The sequence below is a fragment of the Antechinus flavipes genome, chromosome 3, assembly GCF_016432865.1.
Source record: "Antechinus flavipes isolate AdamAnt ecotype Samford, QLD, Australia chromosome 3, AdamAnt_v2, whole genome shotgun sequence".
Lineage (NCBI taxonomy): Eukaryota > Metazoa > Chordata > Mammalia > Dasyuromorphia > Dasyuridae > Antechinus > Antechinus flavipes.
Window position 1 is genome coordinate 465,361,020 of NC_067400.1, and position 20,164 is coordinate 465,381,183.

The window sequence follows — 20,164 nt, forward strand, 5'->3', positions numbered from 1 at the left end:
CTATTTTTTTTATAACAAGGCTAGCTACTAGAATTAAACCACCTTTTAAAAATAAGCTAAAATAGGAACCATTGTTTTGTTTTGGTTTGATTTTGCTGAGGCAATTAGGGTTAAGTGACTTGCCTAGAGTAACACAGATAAGAAATGATAAATGCCTGAGGCCACATTTGAACTAAGATCCTCCTGACTTTAGGACCAGTGCTCTAATCACTTTACCATCTAACTGTCCTAAAACAGGAACTATTTACAAAAGTGACTGAGAACCAAAATAAGGAGATAAATAATATTTTGCCTGAAAATTGAAACAGATTTTAAAAAATTCTTTGTTATATGGAATGGTTCTCTGACAAGGAGGAAGGAAAAGGATAGAAGAGGAAATTTGAGTTACATGAAAACAAAAGATAGCAATAAAAATTCATTCCTACAAAGAACTAGAAAACAAACTTACATCGGTACCATTAGAAAGTCATTATTTTTCAACTTTTATTGCTAATAATATTAATGCTAACAGTCCACTTATTTTAAAGAGAATGTCTGTTGATTATTGTGAAAAATAAACGCAGTATTAAGTCAAGTCTTGTTAAGCCATGCTCTAAGTGCAAATTAGGTACAGTCTAGAAATGTATTACCTCTTCAAAACATTCAAGGAAGATTCTGTAAATTATTTAAGTTACTAAATAACCCAAAATTATGTTTTTACAGGTCAAAATGAATCAATTAAACCATGATCTAATCAAAAGCTGCTATAGAAAGCCTAAATCACAAGAATTTACAATCATCAGAGAGTCCATGGCTCAGAGAACTAAAGGCACCTAACATTCTTTTGCTTCCACAGATTAAAAGATTGAAATCTTATTCCATGTATGTGGTATCTTCATTTTTGGCCTTATGGAATTGGCATCAAGTATGTGTTCAACTGTGATATACTTGGCTCTTTTCAACAATGAGATGATTCAGGACAATTCCAATAGACTTGTGATGGAGAAAGTCATCTGCATCCAGAGAGAGGACTATAGGGACTGAATATGGATCACAACATAGTAGTTTCACCTTTGTTGTTATTGTTTGCTTGCTTTTTTTTCTTTCTCATTTTTTCCCTTTTGAACTGATTTTTTTCTTGTACAGCGTGATAAATGTGAAAATATGTTGAGAAGAATTGCACATGTTTAACCTATATTGGATAGCTTGTTGTCTAGGAAAGGGAGGAGGTAGGGAGAGAGGGAGAAAAATTTGAAACACAAAAATTTGCAAGGACAAACTTTAAAAACTATCTTTGCATATATTTAAAAAAATTTTTTTAAAAACCTATTACTATATATTTTTAATAATATGTGTTCAGGCCATTTCCCTGAAGAGTTAATCACCATGCAAGGGTCTTAGAAACCAAAGTGGTCCTGAGTCAGATGGTGTCAGAGGTAGTAGAAGTCCTACATTAAAAGAAACTCTGTCCATGTAAGGTCCCAAGCCTCCAAGGGCAAGAGGAACAAGAGGACTACATTGAAGGAGATTTGATTCAGTCAGATCCTAAGCAGAGACATCAAAGATTTCCTGCCTCAAAGAATTAATAGTGCTTCAGAGAGCTCACAGAACAGGAGCCAAGAGTTTTCTCCCCTTGTAGGGTATTTTTTTCACATTCCTTGTCTCCCACGATTGTGGAATGAGGTTACAGGACTAGTGAGAAGTCTGAGTTTAATCTAGTCAGTATATTATCCCTTCCAGCACCAGCTGTTTATCTTTCTCTTAATTCCCACTCACTCCTGCCCTCCTAACCTAGAGATTTCAGCATAGTTGTTGATATCCCCACAAATACAATGAACTTTAATTTCATCAGTCTGCAATTGTAAGGAGTCCTAACTCCAATTTTTATCTTCAAGTATACCTCAGTCACACATTACTTACATTTTAGATTTCACCATTACTATATCTCCAAGGTTTAAATCTAAAATTCCTTTCTTATTATAGCCTCTTATGCTTCTAATCTTGATTCTCTACTCTGAATCTAACCATATAAATTCTATTCTCATATCACCAAATATTTTCTGTATATCTCTAATAGGATATCTCAAAGACATGTCCAAGACAAAACTCTTTTTTTTTTTTTTGGCCAAGACCTCATTCCTCCCCAATTACCATTTTGGTGGGGAAAGTACTATTATCCTCTCAATAACTCAAATTGTTAACTTTGGATCTATCCTTAATTCTTCTTTCTTTCTCCCCATCAAATAGTTGCCAAGTCTTATAAACTGTACTTTAACAACACCTGCACATCTGTTCACTCTGTACTTACCTTCAATCTTAATTCAGATCTTTATTATCTCTTATCTATACTATTACAATAGGTTCCTAATTCTTTTCTCTACTTCTAACCTCTTCTTCTCCAACAGAGGATTTTCTCCATATAGTTGTCAAATTAATATCCCTAAAACACAGGTCTGACCAATGTCATTTCCTTAATAAAAAAGCAACAACAAAACTTCAATCACTTCTATTACTTACTGCATAAAAGACAAACTTCTCAGTCTAAAATACAAATGTCTACAATCTGCTTCTCATTTACTTTTGCAGATTCCATATTACTCCTTTTCATCAATTCTACATTCCAGCCAAACTGACTCTAACCTATTCTTTAAAATTGGCATCCCATTTCATTTCTTCTTTGTATGGAATATTCTCCATAATTGGAATGCACTGTCTAGAATGTATGGAATGCACTGTCTAGAATGTACTCTTACTTGTCTAGAATTCTCTTCATTTCCTCCTTAAAATCTTTAACTTCCTTCAAATCCGTCTCTTCTGTGAAGCCTGATTCCCCCCAATTTATAATATTCTTTCTCTTCTCTAATTATCTTAATCTTTACTTGTGTACATGCAGTAATCTCCACTTCCAAACCCTACTCCATAGTAAAATGTAAATTCTTGTGCTTTTGTCTTTGTATTCTCAATAATTAGCCCAGTGCCTTGTATGTAGTCACTTAAATGTTTGTTAAATTGAACAGGACACTAAAAATAACAGATAAAAACATAAAGATGATTTAGGAACCTCTTTAAAATGAAATCTTTCCTTTCTCAAATCTCTTATGATAAGAAAACTATGTTTAGCAGCAGAAAATAGTTTCCAACAATGGATGTACACATCATTGGAAAAATCCACTGAGAACCAAAAAGTAGTTGTATTGGCAATTAGGGGAGTTCCATCTTTTCTCCACAACCCATATAGCTTTTTAACTTAGCTAGCTTGAGATGCTTGCCAGACTCAGAAGCCCTCCCTCTTAATTACTATTTTGCAACAATGTTGTTAAAATTTTAAACCAATCTTATAATAATTTCAAAACTCCCCTAGCCTTAGACTTGAGTTAGAAATCCATCCTGATCTAAGCAAACTTTCTTATATAACATTGTTTCATTTAACATTATCTTTTCCACAGAACCTAATAACAAAGTTGAGTCAGTTTTGCCTGCACTATGATCTATAAATATAAATAATTTTATTTTACAAATATTTCAGAACGTACCGAGTAAGTTAAGTCCAAGTTGATGTTTTCAGGAGTTGTCACTTGTTCACGTTGTCTCACCAGCACTCTCTCCTTTCTTCCTGCATCTTTTGCTTTTTCTAGGGCCTTAAATCACATAATTTTAAACTATTTTTGAACTTTTAGCAACTTATATATAATGACGATGTGATTTTATAAAGTAGTTTATGAAGTGTGAACATTTTTCCTAAAGACACAAAAAACTCACACAGCTTATAATTCCAGTCACCCATTTTTAAGAGAAACAAGTATATAGTAAATGTTTTCTTAATAACATTAATAATTAAATTTGCAAACATTTTTAAAGCAAAAACATAGAAAACAAAAATGATTGATGGTGAATCAATAATGACTAGGACTAACACATGAAAAAAACTGGTTCTAGTACAATATTTTTACTGACAATAGAAAAACAATGACAGCATGGCTATCAAATTGAGGGATGACAAAGTTTGTATGTTGGATTAATGAATGCCTGAAGGTTTAATATGAGTATTAGCACTCAGAACAAAGGAAGTGATGATCTCATTTTATATAGTCTATGTTGGTCGGACCAAACTTGGAAAACTGTTTAAATTGGGTACTACATTTTAAACTCAAAGGTAGCAAATTAAAACACATCTGAAGAATAGCATCTTGTAACATTAGGGGACTAAATGCATCATATAGAAGGAAAAGCTAAAGATTTGGGGTGATTTAAAGAAAGTGGAGGAGTGACAAGGGAAGGACACAACAGATCATGTTTAAATTTGAAAGGCTGCCAAATGAAAAGACTTATTTTATCTGATTCTAGAAAAACTATAGGGCAGAAGCTACAAGGAATTGGATCTCTTAGACTTCTAGAGGTAAGAAAGAGCTCTAAAGTCAACCAAAGTCCTTCATTTAAAGATGAGGAAAGGATTTGAGAAAAGTTAAATGAACAAAAACTAGGTACTTAATCTGAATACTTTTTATATTATCCAATAAATGCTTCTAATTTTAATAGTAAACAAATAACTGAATTTGCTGTCATAGTCACAAATTGTTTCTGTAGGAATGTGATTAAACAACTAAAATCATTTAAATGCTTTCTTAAAACTGAAAATGAAAGTCCATAAGCTTTGAAAATTTTATTAGCTGCTCCTATAACTCATAACACCATGGCCATTATAAAAGCCCAAAGTAATGGAAATAAAAGCAGACAGAATTCATGAAGATTAATTACAGTTTTATACAATTTCATTTACTTAAAAAAAGTGTTTTAAAGATGTCCTGAGATACATGCAGAAATGAGACAGCAGGGCTGTGATTAGATATCAGAAAGAGATAGACCAACTAAGAGAAAAGCAAAAGTTCCTTGAAGGATATAGAAAGCAAGTACCTAAGACTCTATCTTTCCTACAGCATTAAATCCAGTGAATGAAATAAAACTTTTTATATGTTTTGACAGATTGGTCAATATCACAGTCTAAGAAAAAAATTTATAATCCAACGTGGGAAGTCAAAAGCTTCATTTTAATGTACTAGAGCAGTATTCTATATTCTCATAAATTATGTAATCTTTATTCCTTTGAGTCAAGGAACTTACCAATTTTAAGTCTCCACAACTGTTGGCAATACAGCTTTCTTCTACCAACTCATTTACTTTTTTTTCTAATTGTCTAATCTTTTCTTCTGGACTGAAATTAAATTTTACATGCTGTTATTTAAAGCATTAAATTACTAAAATGTTAGTTAATATTTGATAGATTTTTGACACTATCCTTATGAAAATTTAATAAAAATATACACTGAACAATTTTACACAATTGTGACAAATGAAAAAATGGCTACAATTGACAAAAAAGTTTATATTATTTGATAAGCAGAATTGAAGTCCATGTTATTTGTTAGAAAAAAATTAAAAACATTCATCACTAGAGAGAAGCTGAATGTAAAATTAAAATTTTAACTGGATAAAGGAATTTAAAGAAATAGGTTATGGGAGAACAAAATAAAAATCTGAAAAGGCCAAAATCAATAAGATAGCTGTGATAACTGTGTCATTTCAAAGTTATTCTCTCAAAATAACAAAATCAACTCTTTCCAATATCATCATCTTTAAGCAAGATAAACTACTATGCTATCATATTATATAACAATTCCCAAATGAAATTTTCCTAAATGAATGGACTAGCAGATGAACCATTTGGCTCCATTACTTTATCTGTTGCCAAAAGAACTTTTTTTTTTTGAAGGGCATTGTTAAAAGTGTGATTTAAACAACAAAAATATGTGCTCTCCTGAACCTTACAGTGAGGATGTTCAATGTAAATGCATTTTCAAAGAGTTAAGGGCTGCATCATAATGGATAGTGATCATTTTTAAGTTTACTGTGGAAAACACAATAGATTCTCCCTTTCTACAGAAGCATCTTAAAGTTATTTGTCAAAAAAGGGAAAGATATAACCGATTTATAGTATAACCCAAATCTTTTAAGGTTTTAAAGTAGAGCAATTTAAAAAAAAAAATCTGATTGCGAGTTATAGATTATAGATAACCACAGATACCAAACCTTAAATCTGTAATTTCAAGAAAAAATTTTTTTTACTTTTTGTCTCTGTAGATTAGCATAAAAATTAGTTAATGTTATAAGAAAATTGACTTTTCAATGTTAGTTTGACAATCTGAAATGGATAGGTTATATTTCTACCATATTTTTTGAGAAGCAATTTTAAAACAAGTATTTCTTATTATATTTATAACATCATTTTAGTCATCTGGACTTCAAAAGAAGTAGATACCAATATTCATAATAATAATTATGTTTTCAAAATTTAAAATAACAAAATAACAAAACAAACCAAATACCTGTCTTCATTTTTGGCTTCTAATGGAGGAGCAGGGCCTCTAGACTGACCAAGAGGGTCAAAAGCAGAACCTGAGGTGAAATTGGAAAATTAATTCATCAAAGCAGACCCAATAATGAGCTAGGACTTAGATCTCCAGAAGAACATCAATGGATTAAGTTAATTTTTTTAGTTGCTATGTGTATATAAAATTTATAAATAATAAGTGTTTTGAATTTCATTGTTTATAAATTATTTTGAGCACATAGATAAAAGAGATCCCTAAAAATACATGTATTTTGTGGATTTTTTAAAGATATAAAGATATAATTGAATTTTTTCAATACAAAGAAAAATGATTAATACTCAACAAGTCTAATTTTTAAAGAAGAGAATAAACTCAAATCATCAAATTATAAAGAAAAAGAGGGAACAATCACAAGTACAAAAAATTTATTAAAAAATCATGATATACAATTCCATGCCAACAAATTTGATATCTTAATAGAACTAGATATTTTCAAAAGAATTAAAATACCCAAACTAACAAAATTAACAATCTAAGTAGACCAATCTCAGAAGAAATCAAAAAGGCTCTTAAAGAAATTTCTTTGCAAGAAAGACACAGAACAAGCCAAATTTATAAGCAAATTCTACCCAATTTTTTTAAGGAACAAGTTATTATATGGCTATAATAGAATTCTCCAATCCCCCTGTATGTGCATGAACACACACACACACACACACACACACACACACACACACACACACACACACGCTCTACCTTGAGCATTAACCAAAATGCTTTGGAGAGCATTATAAGAGGTGGAAGCAGGCCACAACAAATGCCAAAAGAAAAAAAAAAATTACAAAGGAGCAGTGTAAAGGATGTCCTCCACAAAATGTATGGCAAGTATGATGAGCTGGTCACAGAAAAGGGCAAGTACAGTCTACATCCTCCATTGTAACTTTGAGATATCAAAAGAAAGCAAGGAAAGATCCCCATCACATTAGATAGCTTAGAAGGACATGAAGAATATGGGCACACAGTATGGGCAAGCATGAAGGAATGGTAATCTCTATCATGAGAAGGAATACCTACAGCAAGAGATCATAAATCCACATGACAATTTTGAGTATATATTTATATATGTATTTTTATTATATAATATATATGTATAGGGGATGTGAGAAAACAGGGAGACTGATGCATTGTTGCTGGAGTTCTGAACGGATCTAGCCATTCTGGAGAGCAATCTGGAACTATGCTCAAAAAGTTATAAAACTGTGCATATCCTTTGATCCAGCAGTGTTAGTACTGGGCTTATATCCAAAAGAGATATATCAATCAAAGGAGGGAAAGGGACCTGTATGTGCAAAAATGTTTTGTGGCAGCCCTTTTTGTAGTGGCCAGAAATTGAAAATTGAATGGATGCCCATCAATTGGAGAATGGCTGAATAAATTGTGGTATATGAATGTTATGTTATATTGTTCTGTAAGAAATGACCAGCAGGATGAATACAGAGAGGCTTGGAGAGATTTACAGGAACTGATGCTAAGTGAAATGAGCAGAGCCAGATCATTATATACTTCAACAACAATACTGTATGAGGATGTATTCTATTGGAAGTGGTTATCTTCGATAAAGAGAAGATCCAATTCAGTTCCAATTAATCAGCAATGGACAGAATCAGCTACACCCAGAGAAGGAATACTGGGAAATGAATGTGGACTATTTGCATTTTTGTTTTTCTTCCCAGGTTATTTTTAACCTTCTGAATCCAATTTTTCTTGTGCAACAAGAGTACTGTACAGATCTGCACACATATATTGTATCTAAGATATACCTTAACTTGTTTAATATGTATGAGACTGCCTGCCATCTAGGGGAGGGGGTGGAGGGAGGGAAAGGAAAAGTTGGAATAGAAGTGAGTGCAAGGGACAATGTTGTAAAAATTACCCATGCTTATGTTCTGTCAATAAAAAGCTATAAAAACTATATTAAAAAGGGCTACTACATCAAGATAATTGTATAAATATGTATGCATATATTAGATTTTACATATATTTTTACTATGTTTAGCATATATTGGATTACTTGTTATCTAGGGGAAAGGGTGGAAGGGAAGGGGAAGAAAAATTGGAATACAGGGTTTTGCAAGGGTTAATGCTGAAAAATTATCCATGCATATATTTTGAAAATAAAAAGCTTTAATTAAAAAAAGTATATATATATATATATATATATATATTTGTATATACACACACCCGTACCATGAAGGAATACATACATACAAACAACATAAAAACTAGAGAATGCTAATTAAGAAAGATGGTGTAACAAACCTCTTAAAGCTGCTTTCGTGAAACCAGCTGCCCTCACTGCTGTCATAGGGCGAGCAACTCCATCCTTAAATTAATAAAAACAACTATGAGATTATTTTACAACAAAAGATTGATCTTATGTTAAAATATTTTAAAGATTTGCATACAGCTTTTTTTTACTATCATTTTTCCCCTTTTTTATTAAAACTTTTATTTTCAAAATATATGCACAGATCATTTTCAACATTCACTCTTGCAAAACTTTTATGTTCCAATTTTCTTTCCTTCCTTCCCTCCACTCCCTTCTCTAGATGGCAAGTAATCCAACATATGTTAAATATATACAATTGTTCTATACATATTTCCACAATTATCACAGAACATGTTTTTTTAAAAAGTGAATCAAATGTTGACTATTTGAATTTTAGTAACTGTCAGCTTGATTATCCCCTTTTTATGCTTCACATGCCCCCTTTTCAGCCAAAGAGAGAAACCTGCCCTTGTCCTTATCAAATTCTGATTTTGACAAAAATTGACTTACCCTTTAACTAGAAAATTCACTTTACCTATTACTTGGTAGTTAGTAGTTATTATGGTTTTCTACAGCTCTGAAATTTATATAGGAAACTTGAAAGAAGCAACAAAGGAACAGTATGTTTTGGAGATTGCTATGCCAGCATACAGCTGGTCTTGTGCCCAACCCTCAAACTGTACGCTGTATTAAATTGTTGTATAAGCACATCTAAGGAGGTCCTTCCCTCCCTTATAAATTTATACCAGTCAATCTCTAACCTAAAGATTAGAGAATTAAGATCACTATATAAGTAATATTTTGCTCAAAAATTTATTAATTTAAAATTATTATGAAAAGAAAACTTTACTGGCATTATTCTGAGTACTTTAAAAGAAAGTCATAAAATAAACAAATCCCAAGTTACCTGAATGGCCCCTGTCATTGGCCTCCCCAACGATGATGTCAATGATGTTTTAGACTAGCAAACAGAAAAACTCAGTTTAAGTAATTCTGAAAACATTTACTTCAGCTTTATTTACTCAAAGTAATGAAAGCTTTAATGAAAATAAAAAAAGTACCAAATCCCACTTCCTTCATCATTCTGCTCAGGCTAATTTCCAATTATTCTCAACAGTAACAAATAACACAGAAGAAACTATGATGAACTTATAGTCAGATGACATGGTTTAAGATGTTTCCTAGAAATATATCCTAACAATTCATTTTACATTTCTAAATCTGTTTCCTTTTCTATAAAATGAGAATGATAATATCTGTACTACCAAATTAGGTTCTTACAAGAAAACTTTAGATAGCATTATATCAATGTAAGCTGTTATTCCATGTGAGCCATTAAAAAAAAAGCACCAAACTCTAGAATACTGTACATAATACCTACTCAATTTGACTTATAAAAAGATATCAGATATTTCAAAATGCATGGTTACATATTGCGGTCACTTATTTACCAAAATAAAAGGTTAATATAGGAGGTGATCTTCATGGGCAGATAATTTCTCTGAACCTTTGTTTCCTCATTCATAAAATTGAGATAATAACGTCTCTAGTGCCCTCATTAGTGTCATCATGAGAATAAAAGACATAAAAATATGCAAGAAGTTTTGCAAACTTTAAAGTACTATACAAATATCATTTATTGTTATTATCCTATATTTTGCCTACAGATCTTTTAAAGCTTCCTTTATTTTTAAGACCAAGAAAAGATGCCACAAACTAATCTATCATTTTTTTCTCAACTCTTGTACAATTTTATCTCCTTAACATATTACATGCAGGATAGGAACACACAAACAATTGATAATATGGGTTATGTTGCAAAGGTGCATCAATATATACTGCATATCCGTTTCAGGTTTCATATAGCACTTCCAATGATCTTATACATAAACAAGATCCAAATATGTGGTTCTGGAACTCTTTCTCTGTACTTTGATTCCAGACTTAGTATTTCTTGTTGTGCCATTGTTCCCTTTTAATGTCCTGACCAAGTTTCCCCATTCTCCTATTTAGTTATTCTGCCTCAAGTTATAACCTTTCCCTATTAATATTTGATGAGATAAAGGTTTTATATCTTTAGGCTATAATCATTCCTTCTTAATGTTTGACAGGATAAAGGTCTATCCATTTTAGACATCATTCGAATATCAGTAACCTCTCCAGTACCTCCCTCCATTGTGTTATCCTAGGTGCCTCCCCTCCATTATCCCTATCCAGGTACCTCCCCAATTATGACACCGTTCTTGTTATCCTATAAAAAAATCTTGCTGTCCCGATACTCAGGGCTGGATTCTTTGAGACGATAGTCTCGTTCAGCCCTGAGACCACGAATCATTTGGTCCCAGAAAATATCTCCATTTAATAAACTATTAAATTGTTCTCTAATCTCTGTCTTGCTCAGTTTCTCTGGCATTACATTCTTAAATGCTTTACATTTAAAATGTTCTAATATTCATAAGGCAAAAGTTAAATATCCATATAAAATAAAAGAATGGAATTTATATTGGATTTGAGCATAGTACTGAAAAATCAAGGGGTAAACTATGATCACAGAAGTAAACTGCTTAGAAACACACAATATAGGAATTGACCGTACTTGACACTTTGATATTCTACAAAATTTGCTGATGGACACAAAAAATAGAGAACTGGTGGAAGGAATACAATTATCTTCTGGAAAATGTCTTTGAGTGCTCATGACACTTTTAAGGATAGAAAAGTAATCCCCTTTGGTAAGGCCTATGCTTTAAGGATTTAAAGAGGAAAAAGCCCACTTAATAGCTTCATTGAAATAAAACTGACCCCATATCCAGTGGCTATCGGTCGAGTTGCTGCTGTGTTGGGTATTTTGGCAGTTATCTTGAGAAAAAAAGAAAAAAATAAAGTAATTTATAGAATGTGTTTTTATAAGCTAGGAAAACAGAACTGTCAAGGAAATGGAACAGGGTCATGAAGAAGGACTTTTAATATTATATACAAGAGTTCATATATGGCTAATTTTTAAAAAAAATTATGCTTCTCAGTTGCTCAGGCACTATCATAAAACAAGAGTAGAACCTGCTGGCTGTCTCATTCTGGGATGCAGAAATCATAAAATCTCAGAATAGAAGTGTCCTCAAAAGACTAGTCCAATACACTACTACCAAGGAATGTGGTTTTACAATGCTATCAATGAAAAGACTCCATTTAGAGACCTTAAATAAAGGGGAAAGAGTAATTATGTGGCTCATGGATAGAGCAGTGGGCCTGGAGTCAGGAAGACTTGAATTCAAATCCAGTCTCAGACTTTTACTATCTGCATGATCTTTGGCAAGTCACTTAACCTCTTTTTGCCTCAGCTCCTCATCTATAAAATGAACTGGAGAAGAAAATAGCAAACCCCTTCAGGATCTTTGCCAAAACAAACAAACAAACAAGCAAAAACAAACCACAAACCCCATTGAAGTCATGAAGAGTCAGACAAGACTGAACAGGTAAAGGGGAAGCCATTTCACTTTTGGAAAATTCTATGCCTTTCTCTAAACTGCTTGGGGTTTTTTATGTAGGAAGATTTGCTTTGATTGTTAACAAGGAATTAATGTGAGTTAAATTCTGGTAAAAATACATGAACTCTTCTAAGGCTACTTGGGATCATTTAGTACAATGGAATGATATTTTATTTAGTAAATGATCTCCTAATAACTTGATGAATTAAACCCTATTAGAAAAATAAAGCATATTTTAAACAATTAGTGGTTTAGACTAATATCTACTTTGTAAAAGTATCTCTATTTGCAAACATGTAAATAAATTCTTCAATTTCCTGTATTAACAAAATTTACTTACTGGAGGCCTTCTGCCATGACTAGTTCTTACAGCTTGTTGAAATGCTGTGTCATTTTCCAGTTCCTAAAATCAAAATGTATTTGTTTAGCATTTAACATGAATTAGGAATTGAAAACAATAAAATTTAATTACCTATTTAAAACCTTGTCTTTCAAATCTTTCTATAATCTGGTTTACTCCACCTATCTAACCATTATTTCCTATACAATAAACATTTTATGGTTGCTTTTAAAGAGGAATAAAAAATAAAAGACATACTAAGTGTGGTTTTTAGAGGAAAAAATGCTCAACTTGGAGTCACTAGTTGTAGATTCAAGGATAACATTTACTTTATGATCCCAGACAAGTCACTTATCTTCTCAGATCCTTATCTATAAGATAGGGATAAAGCACTTATATTATCTAGGTAAAGGTTGTGATAATTTAATGAGATCATTTATGTAAAGTGTTTTGTAAATCTTAAAAACACAATGTAAATAAATGTCAATTATTACTAACTTTTCAAAATCTTAAGATTCAGAAAGGATGAATATGCAGCTCACTAAAATACTAGGCTAGTATGTTTTAAGAGATGATTTCATTATTTACATTAATTTTCTTTCATAAAAAATCAATTTTATAGTTCACAGTGAACCAAGAAACTTTCCTAACGTGAATTTTAATTACTGCCTGCAGATTCTCTTTTCTCCTTTCTGAACTTTTTACATCATGGGTATTCCTTTCTCCACCTTATTCTCTTTTTGATCTTTGGATCACAAATTACAAAGTCTTAGTTTTAGCAGCTTTTAAATGCCTAAAACTTGAAACCACATAGTTTTAGGGTCTCTTGCAATTAGATGCAGCTGATGATGTTCCAGGCAACCTATCCAACTCTGCCTCAAAGGCCTTCTTCTCAAGCAGACAAACTTTTAGCCCTATAGCCTCCTCAGCTCTTATGGAGTTCTCAGATCTCTTCTCCGTAAGGAAAAGCACACAGTCACTTTTCCTTCTCTCTTCAAACCCAATCTAGGCCATGAGGCCCAGAGTCACTTTTCTACTTTGCCTCTACCCAGGTAAATTCCTCTCTCCTTCCCATTTCAACTCTCTTTTATTAAAAAGTTTTTCTCTTTGACAGAAAATATCTTTCTACTTGTATTTGTATCCCCAGTGCTGACTTAGCACAGAGCCTGGCACAACAGTAAGCTTACTGAATGAACTCTCTATCTTGCTAGCTATCATCTAACTATTCATTTATTTTTCTTTCATTCATTCTAGCTTTACAAATGATTAGGCAACGAATAATTCCAATAGTTGGTCTAATGTTTATTATAGAAAGAAGTTCTGTGATTTTAACTGAATTTTATTGAAGATGCATTACACTGTTTTAGGAAAGATACCTTATATTCTACAGAATCTTGAATATGTAAATCCATAATTCAAGTTAAATATAGATACAGAATCTAATGTGGGCTGCACATAAAGTTTAAGATGGGTCTAATAATCACTTTTGAATTTTAGTAGCTCTCTTCTTGGTTTTCCTTTTTTTAAACAAATGCCAAGTATTCCTGTTTCCAGCCAATCCTCTATACAAATATTATATAGAAATGATTAGAAAAAATATATAAAATTACAAAAATGATAAAAATTTCTCAGTCTGGTGCTTCAATCACGGAAAAAAAATTTTGTTAATTACTTTAATTAAACTTTTTTGAGCAAGATACATTAAATTATATGAGGAAAGTAACTTTATATGTAAAGGCACATAGATTTTAAATAATCGAGTTGTAAAATAACTTTCTAATATTCCAAAATTTACTAATGAAGGGAACATCCAGAAATTTGCGTTTGATTTTCATGTAGAACTCTTGTGCTTATATTCAAATAAAGTGTCGGATGTTCAAGTAATTCACTTTATTCTGATGTCTGGGGACTTAATGCCACATTATAAAGATATAACAACTAAGGACAAATTAATAAACAGGTTTTCTCATCCTGTTAGTCTCCTTAAATTCTTGGTGCTAATAATCAACTCAAGTAACTCAAGTAAAACACTAATCTGAGAACAGCCTCACTAATCCTTTTAAGACTGGAGAGGGGAGAAAAATAGCTATCAATAAACCAATTAAACAGAATAAGTACTAAGTCAGTGAACAACTTTGGAGATGACTATTTAAATAATCTTTAAAGTTTATTTTCTTTACATATACCATACATTCCTTTTTTTTTTTTTTTTTTTTTTTGGTAATTTCCTTCCCAAGTCTTATATTCATAAACATTTTATTTCAGAGAAAAATCACTTTTCAGGAATTCCTAAAAGCTATGAAACTGCAGAACAAAGAGATGAAGAATTTCTAAATTATATTGATGTTTACTATAAGCATTAACTTTTGGCTTTGATAAACTAAAAAACAAATTAATTTTCTTATCTATTTATCCTATATATGTCCTATAGAAGCTTCATAAAGAGAAAGACTATGACATTTTTTGATGTTTGTCAGACTAGAACAATTCCTTGCTTAATACATGTTTGTTGAATCTAATTAAATTTTGTTCATTATTTACTTCTCAGTGGTTTGAGAGATCAGTATATAAGATTTTGCAGTCTTAGATTTAGAAATCACTCAGAAATTGTATTGAGACTGGAGATTGGAAGAGTTTTTCTTTCATACAATTATTCTTACCCTCAAATAGACCTTCTTGCCAAAAATGAAGTTGTCGTAAATAAAAGTTAAGAAAACTAATGAATTTACCACCCATTTAACAAACATTTATTAAGTACCACTTAAAGCAAGAGACTGTATTCTCCACTATGGGAGAAGCATGAAAAGGGGTCAATAAAAAATAAGAAAATTTCACTAAGCAAATAACTGAAATCCAAAGTAGAATGCAGTAAGTGTCTTAAGAGAAATTACTAATGGATCTCTGCAAAGGAAAAAATTTGCCATGATCTCTGCATCAATACTTTTGAATTAAGAGCAAAAAATTCAGAATGCTGAAAGTAACAAAGTCTACCAGAATATTAGCATGGCAATACTAGCAATAATATTTTACCTCAGTATCATATGTTGGATTATAATCATTGTAACCGGAATAAAGATCATCTTCATCTGTCTCTGGAGCCAGGTGCACATTTTGCATCATCTGTACCTATAAAGAATTTGATATGATAAACATGTTCTTAAGCATAAACAAGGGTTTTAAAACAATTCCAAAACCAAAATGTTTCCATGATTTTGACCTATCTGATTATATTTAACAATGAATGTAGTTCTGTATTTTTTCATATTATCAAAAAACATACTTCCAATTCTGTCCTTTATCTTGAAAAGATCTTTATTTTGTAGGATGGAGAGACAAGGGTGAGGGAAGCAAGTGGAAATAGCTGCTGTCATGATAGGGAAGTATAGTACAAAGTTCACTAGCTCTGGAGTTAAAGAAACTGGGTTCAAAACTTGTTTTTAATTTTTACTACCACAGTGAGTTTATCCAAATCAATCTCCCTAGGCCTATTTCCTCATCTGTAAAATGAAGAGATTTGGACTACATAGCTTCTATGGTCTCTTTCAGATCTAGAGCTCTGATCCTACATGCAAACAGGGTATCAATTAAACTTTTAAAAAGCACTTAAGGATTGTATATTTTGTGACTGTTAAAGTAAACTCCGAGGAAGCTGAGATTTGGTACTAACAAACTTCCTAATTGTTCTATTTAGAATTTTGTTTACATTTAAACTCATTGATTCACATAATGTAAAAGCTTAAACTTAGAAAAATCTTTCAGCTCTGTTGTGAACATTTTAGACAAAAGGCCAGGATTAGACCTGAAAATACGTTAGTGAGAAAATACAAAATAAATACCAAGGAAAAAAATTCATGGAACTTCAGAATTGAAAGGAATTATTTCACATCCATCAGTATGGATATTAACTCCATCTGTATAATTCACAATCCATCCATACATCTAAATAAGTGATTAAAAAAATTATTGGTACTTTTTGATTTATACCAGTTGTTTCACAGCTGCCTTCTCAAATGAACTTCCCTCATGACAAATTAACACCAAAAACCAAATCACAGACAAAATAAAGAAAAAAACTCAGTAGTGTGACCGTATCTAGGAACATATACACTATTTTGTCCTAGTAGTTTCATTATTTGTTATTTAAAACCTTCATCTTTAAAGAATTAAGCTTCCTTTTGTAAAGTTTTCATTTATATTCTTCAAATAATTGTCTATAGTTTTTTTCTTATTTTTTTCTTCATGCATTCATCCCAATCTTTCCTTGTTTTTCTGAATTTGTCTTCATTTTTTAATGCACAATAATATTATATGAAGATAATGTATTATAATTTTATTCTGACATTCACTAAATGATAATGAGCATCCATTTTGCTTTCAGTTCTTTTCTGCTACAAAGAATATTGCTTTGAATGTTTTGAAATACACTAGATCCTTATTTCATCTTTGACTTCCTTGGGCTAAATGACCTAAAGCCACATCACTGGGTCAAAGGACATGGGTTAGTTTAATTCCTTTCCTTGCATAATTTGAAATTGAAGTCCAAAATAGTGGACTAGTTCACAATTCCACCAACATCTATTAATGTGCCCGTCTTCTTACAGTTCTTTCAAATTTGATTTATTCTCAACTTTTGTCTTTAACATGTTAAGTGTTCAGTGAAATCTTAGAAATGTTTTAATTTGCATGTCTTTAGTGATTTGCAACTTGTTTTCATAGGGTCGTTTATGGTTTGTAATTCTTATGAAAAATGACTTACTGTAGTTTCATACTCAGTATATGTCAGGCCTTTATCAGTGATATTTAATACCTACTTTGTCCTTTGATTTTTTTTTTCAAAAAAAAAATTTTAGTTTTATGCATCCTGATTTTTATGTTCTTCTGTACATCCTCAGAGAAATGGGTTTGATTTATAACTTCCCCAAACATATACACACAAGTTACCTGAGATGACTATGTATTTAATGCAGACATTATTTAATACTTCACTCCTCTCTCTTTCATCAGGAGATGACTCAACTCACATTCAAATTGAAGATGAATATAATTAAGAATTGTGCAAATTTTCCTGTAAAATCTGAGTGGCCGAAATATGTCTTATCTGGTTTCGAATTTTCTACTCAAAGTAGAACTCTAATCAAGATTGGCTAATGCTGCATTACTATCCTTAATTAGCTTTTAACAGGCCTCCAAGTAGAAACCATCAGTTAAGATTACGAAGATAGACTTTTCTGGGCGCAGAAAATCAGTCATTTAAATTTTGGCACTGATGATATATACATTTTGAAACTGAGGGATCCACAAATCTGAGGACCAAAATCACAAGAGGAAGGGATAAAATCCTGTCAAAAATGGACTGGAACCCAGCCGCTGTGGGGGATCAGATCTATCTACCTAGAGCCGAGGAGAAGCTAAGTGGCCCAAGGGACACAGTGGCAGGCCTCAATCTGAAAGACCTCGTTTCAAATCCTGAGTATATGCCATGGGACCGTGCAGAAGGTCATTTCACCTACATGTGAGCATCAGTCTTCGCATCAGTAATCTATATGCTTCACAAGACCGTGGGGCTCGAAGGGGAGGGCACAAGTGCTTTGCAAATCTTAAAGCGCTATCAAAATACTAGCTGTGAATGAGCCTAGAACAGGCCAGGGCAGGAGGGAAAGGAAGGGAAGGGGGGAGATTACTACTCTGCCTTGCCCCGCTGCAGCTTCAGCGGGGGATGAGAAGCCCACGATCCCCGCCGCTCTCCTGAGGCCTGGAGCATCCCTGGCACCGATGGGTGCCGCCCCTCCCGGGTCCCCAGATGTACCCCTCCTACCTCCCGGGGAAAGGGGCGGAATTCCCCGCGGGAAAGGCGGGAAGAAGCAGCAGCTTTCCCGGGAAACGGCAGGGACACGAAAGGGGGAGGTGAAGACCACAGGTCAGCTTTGTGTGGTTGGCAACAGAGGAATCCAAGGAAGCCGTTCCCAGAATGCTCTGCGCGGGAAGAGGGGGCGTGGCCAGACTCTTTAGAGAATGAGGAGGCGGAGCGTGCAACTGGAAGAATGGGACCTAATAGAAAGGGCTAGAGCAGTAGTTCTCAAAGTGTGGTGCAGTGAATCCTGGAGGGTCTCTGAAATCCTTTCAGAAGGTCTACAAATTCAAAATTAGGTTTCTTTCTACTTATGATAAATATCTTTTATGTAACCCATATAAACAAAAACTCTTTGGACATATTCTCAATAGTTGTTAATATCGTAAAGATACTGAGAAAAAGAGTTTGAGAACCTCTGGCCGCTAGAGCTCTAGGAAGGACAGATGGGACTTTACTGTGGACTGAGGAAATCGGGTTGAGAGGGATGGGGCTCTAAGAAGGAGAGACAAAGCTTTAGGAAGGAGGTGTGGCGGGAGAAGAGGCGGGGCTCTGTGAGGGACGGGGTGAGGCTTAAAGTAGTAGGCTATTTGTTATTTAACAAAGCTGTTTAAGAAACTCTTAAGGTGTGGCCTGAAAGTACCAAGGGAAACTAGCAAACAAACTAAAAAAACAAACTCCAACCCACTGGTCCAAAGGTTTTCTCAGCTCACAGCTGAACTGCAAAAACAAAACCCCAAACCTCAAACCGGACCAAAATAAATGTCCAAAAATAGGGGAGTGATTAGTGATATTTTAGTGAAAGGTATACTGATGTAACTAAGATTGACAGATATCATTAGGAACACAGAGAAATCTTTAAAGAGACTTAAGAAATAAGGCGAGGTGGAAAAAAGCCAAAAAATTAAGGACATTAATATCGAAAAGGAACACTAGAATCGGAAGGAAAGGGCAAAGTCTATTATTGAGGATTTGATGTAACTGAAAAGTTAACATTTATTTATTTGTAAATTCTGAGGGGCCAACTGGGTATTTCCAGTCAAATGATATGAAAACAAAAGGACCTCTTATGTTTCTATTAGGAGATACATTTACACATGGGGAAGTGTCTGAGAAATTCTGGAGCGAATTGATGGAATTACTCTGTGAGTAGATTTTAGATAATAAATGAAATGTGGGGAATTCCTAAGGTACATCTAGATAAGTTGGAAAGGGAAGGAAGAGAAGATACTACCACCAACGCCTCTCCTACACAATTCACTCCTCTTTCAAACTATTTTTGTCAAAGGCACTATCATCCTTCCAGGTTCTATGCATAATCAATTCTCAAATCATGTTGCCTCATTTTTTGTTTCTTTTTGTCTGCTGCTAGATAAAATAGTGAATCACTGGACCAAGAATCAAGAAATCCAAATTCAAATCCAATTTCAAACACTTATTAGCCGTATGACCCTGGGCAAATCACATAACCTGTGCCTGCCTCAGTTTTCCCATGTATAAGATGAGAAAAATAATAGCGTTGTTGTTGAGATAGAAATAAGATAATTATAAAGTGCTTAGCACAGTGAATGGAAGCTATATGTTATTTTTATTATTTTGCTGGGAAAAATAAATTAACTTAAGCAGTCCTTGCAACCAGTTCACTATTTTTTTAAAGATTGCATTCAGAGGGTGTTTAAGGCTCGCAAAGCGCTTTGTAAATGATATTGCCATTTAAAGATGAGGAAACTGAGACAGACATTAAATGACTTGTCCAGGATCACAGTTAGTGTCTGAGGCCGAATTTAAATTCATGTC

At 33.0% G+C, this 20,164-nt stretch overlaps 1 protein-coding gene across 4 annotated transcripts in view; it reads right to left on the bottom strand.

The window, feature by feature from the left end:
- Nucleotides 1–18,492, bottom strand: part of IFT88 (intraflagellar transport 88) — a 100,663-nt gene extending 82,171 nt beyond the window's left edge. For 2 of the 4 annotated variants that reach the window (XM_051986589.1, XM_051986588.1), the window contains exons 1-8: nucleotides 18,335–18,426; nucleotides 15,550–15,645; nucleotides 12,520–12,582; nucleotides 9,602–9,655; nucleotides 8,685–8,748; nucleotides 6,360–6,429; nucleotides 5,098–5,188; nucleotides 3,513–3,617 (exon numbers count right to left, since the gene is read on the bottom strand). In XM_051986589.1, the coding sequence (XP_051842549.1) occupies nucleotides 3,513–3,617; nucleotides 5,098–5,188; nucleotides 6,360–6,429; nucleotides 8,685–8,748; nucleotides 9,602–9,655; nucleotides 12,520–12,582; nucleotides 15,550–15,639 (537 nt within the window). In that variant the 5' untranslated portion in view covers nucleotides 15,640–15,645; nucleotides 18,335–18,426. Of the gene's footprint in view, nucleotides 1–3,512; nucleotides 3,618–5,097; nucleotides 5,189–6,359; nucleotides 6,430–8,684; nucleotides 8,749–9,601; nucleotides 9,656–11,496; nucleotides 11,554–12,519; nucleotides 12,583–15,549; nucleotides 15,646–18,334 lie in introns of all 4 variants that reach the window. The other 2 variants (XM_051986590.1, XM_051986591.1) reach the window with 2 other exon arrangements.
- Between the last annotated feature and the right edge of the window lie 1,672 nt (nucleotides 18,493–20,164).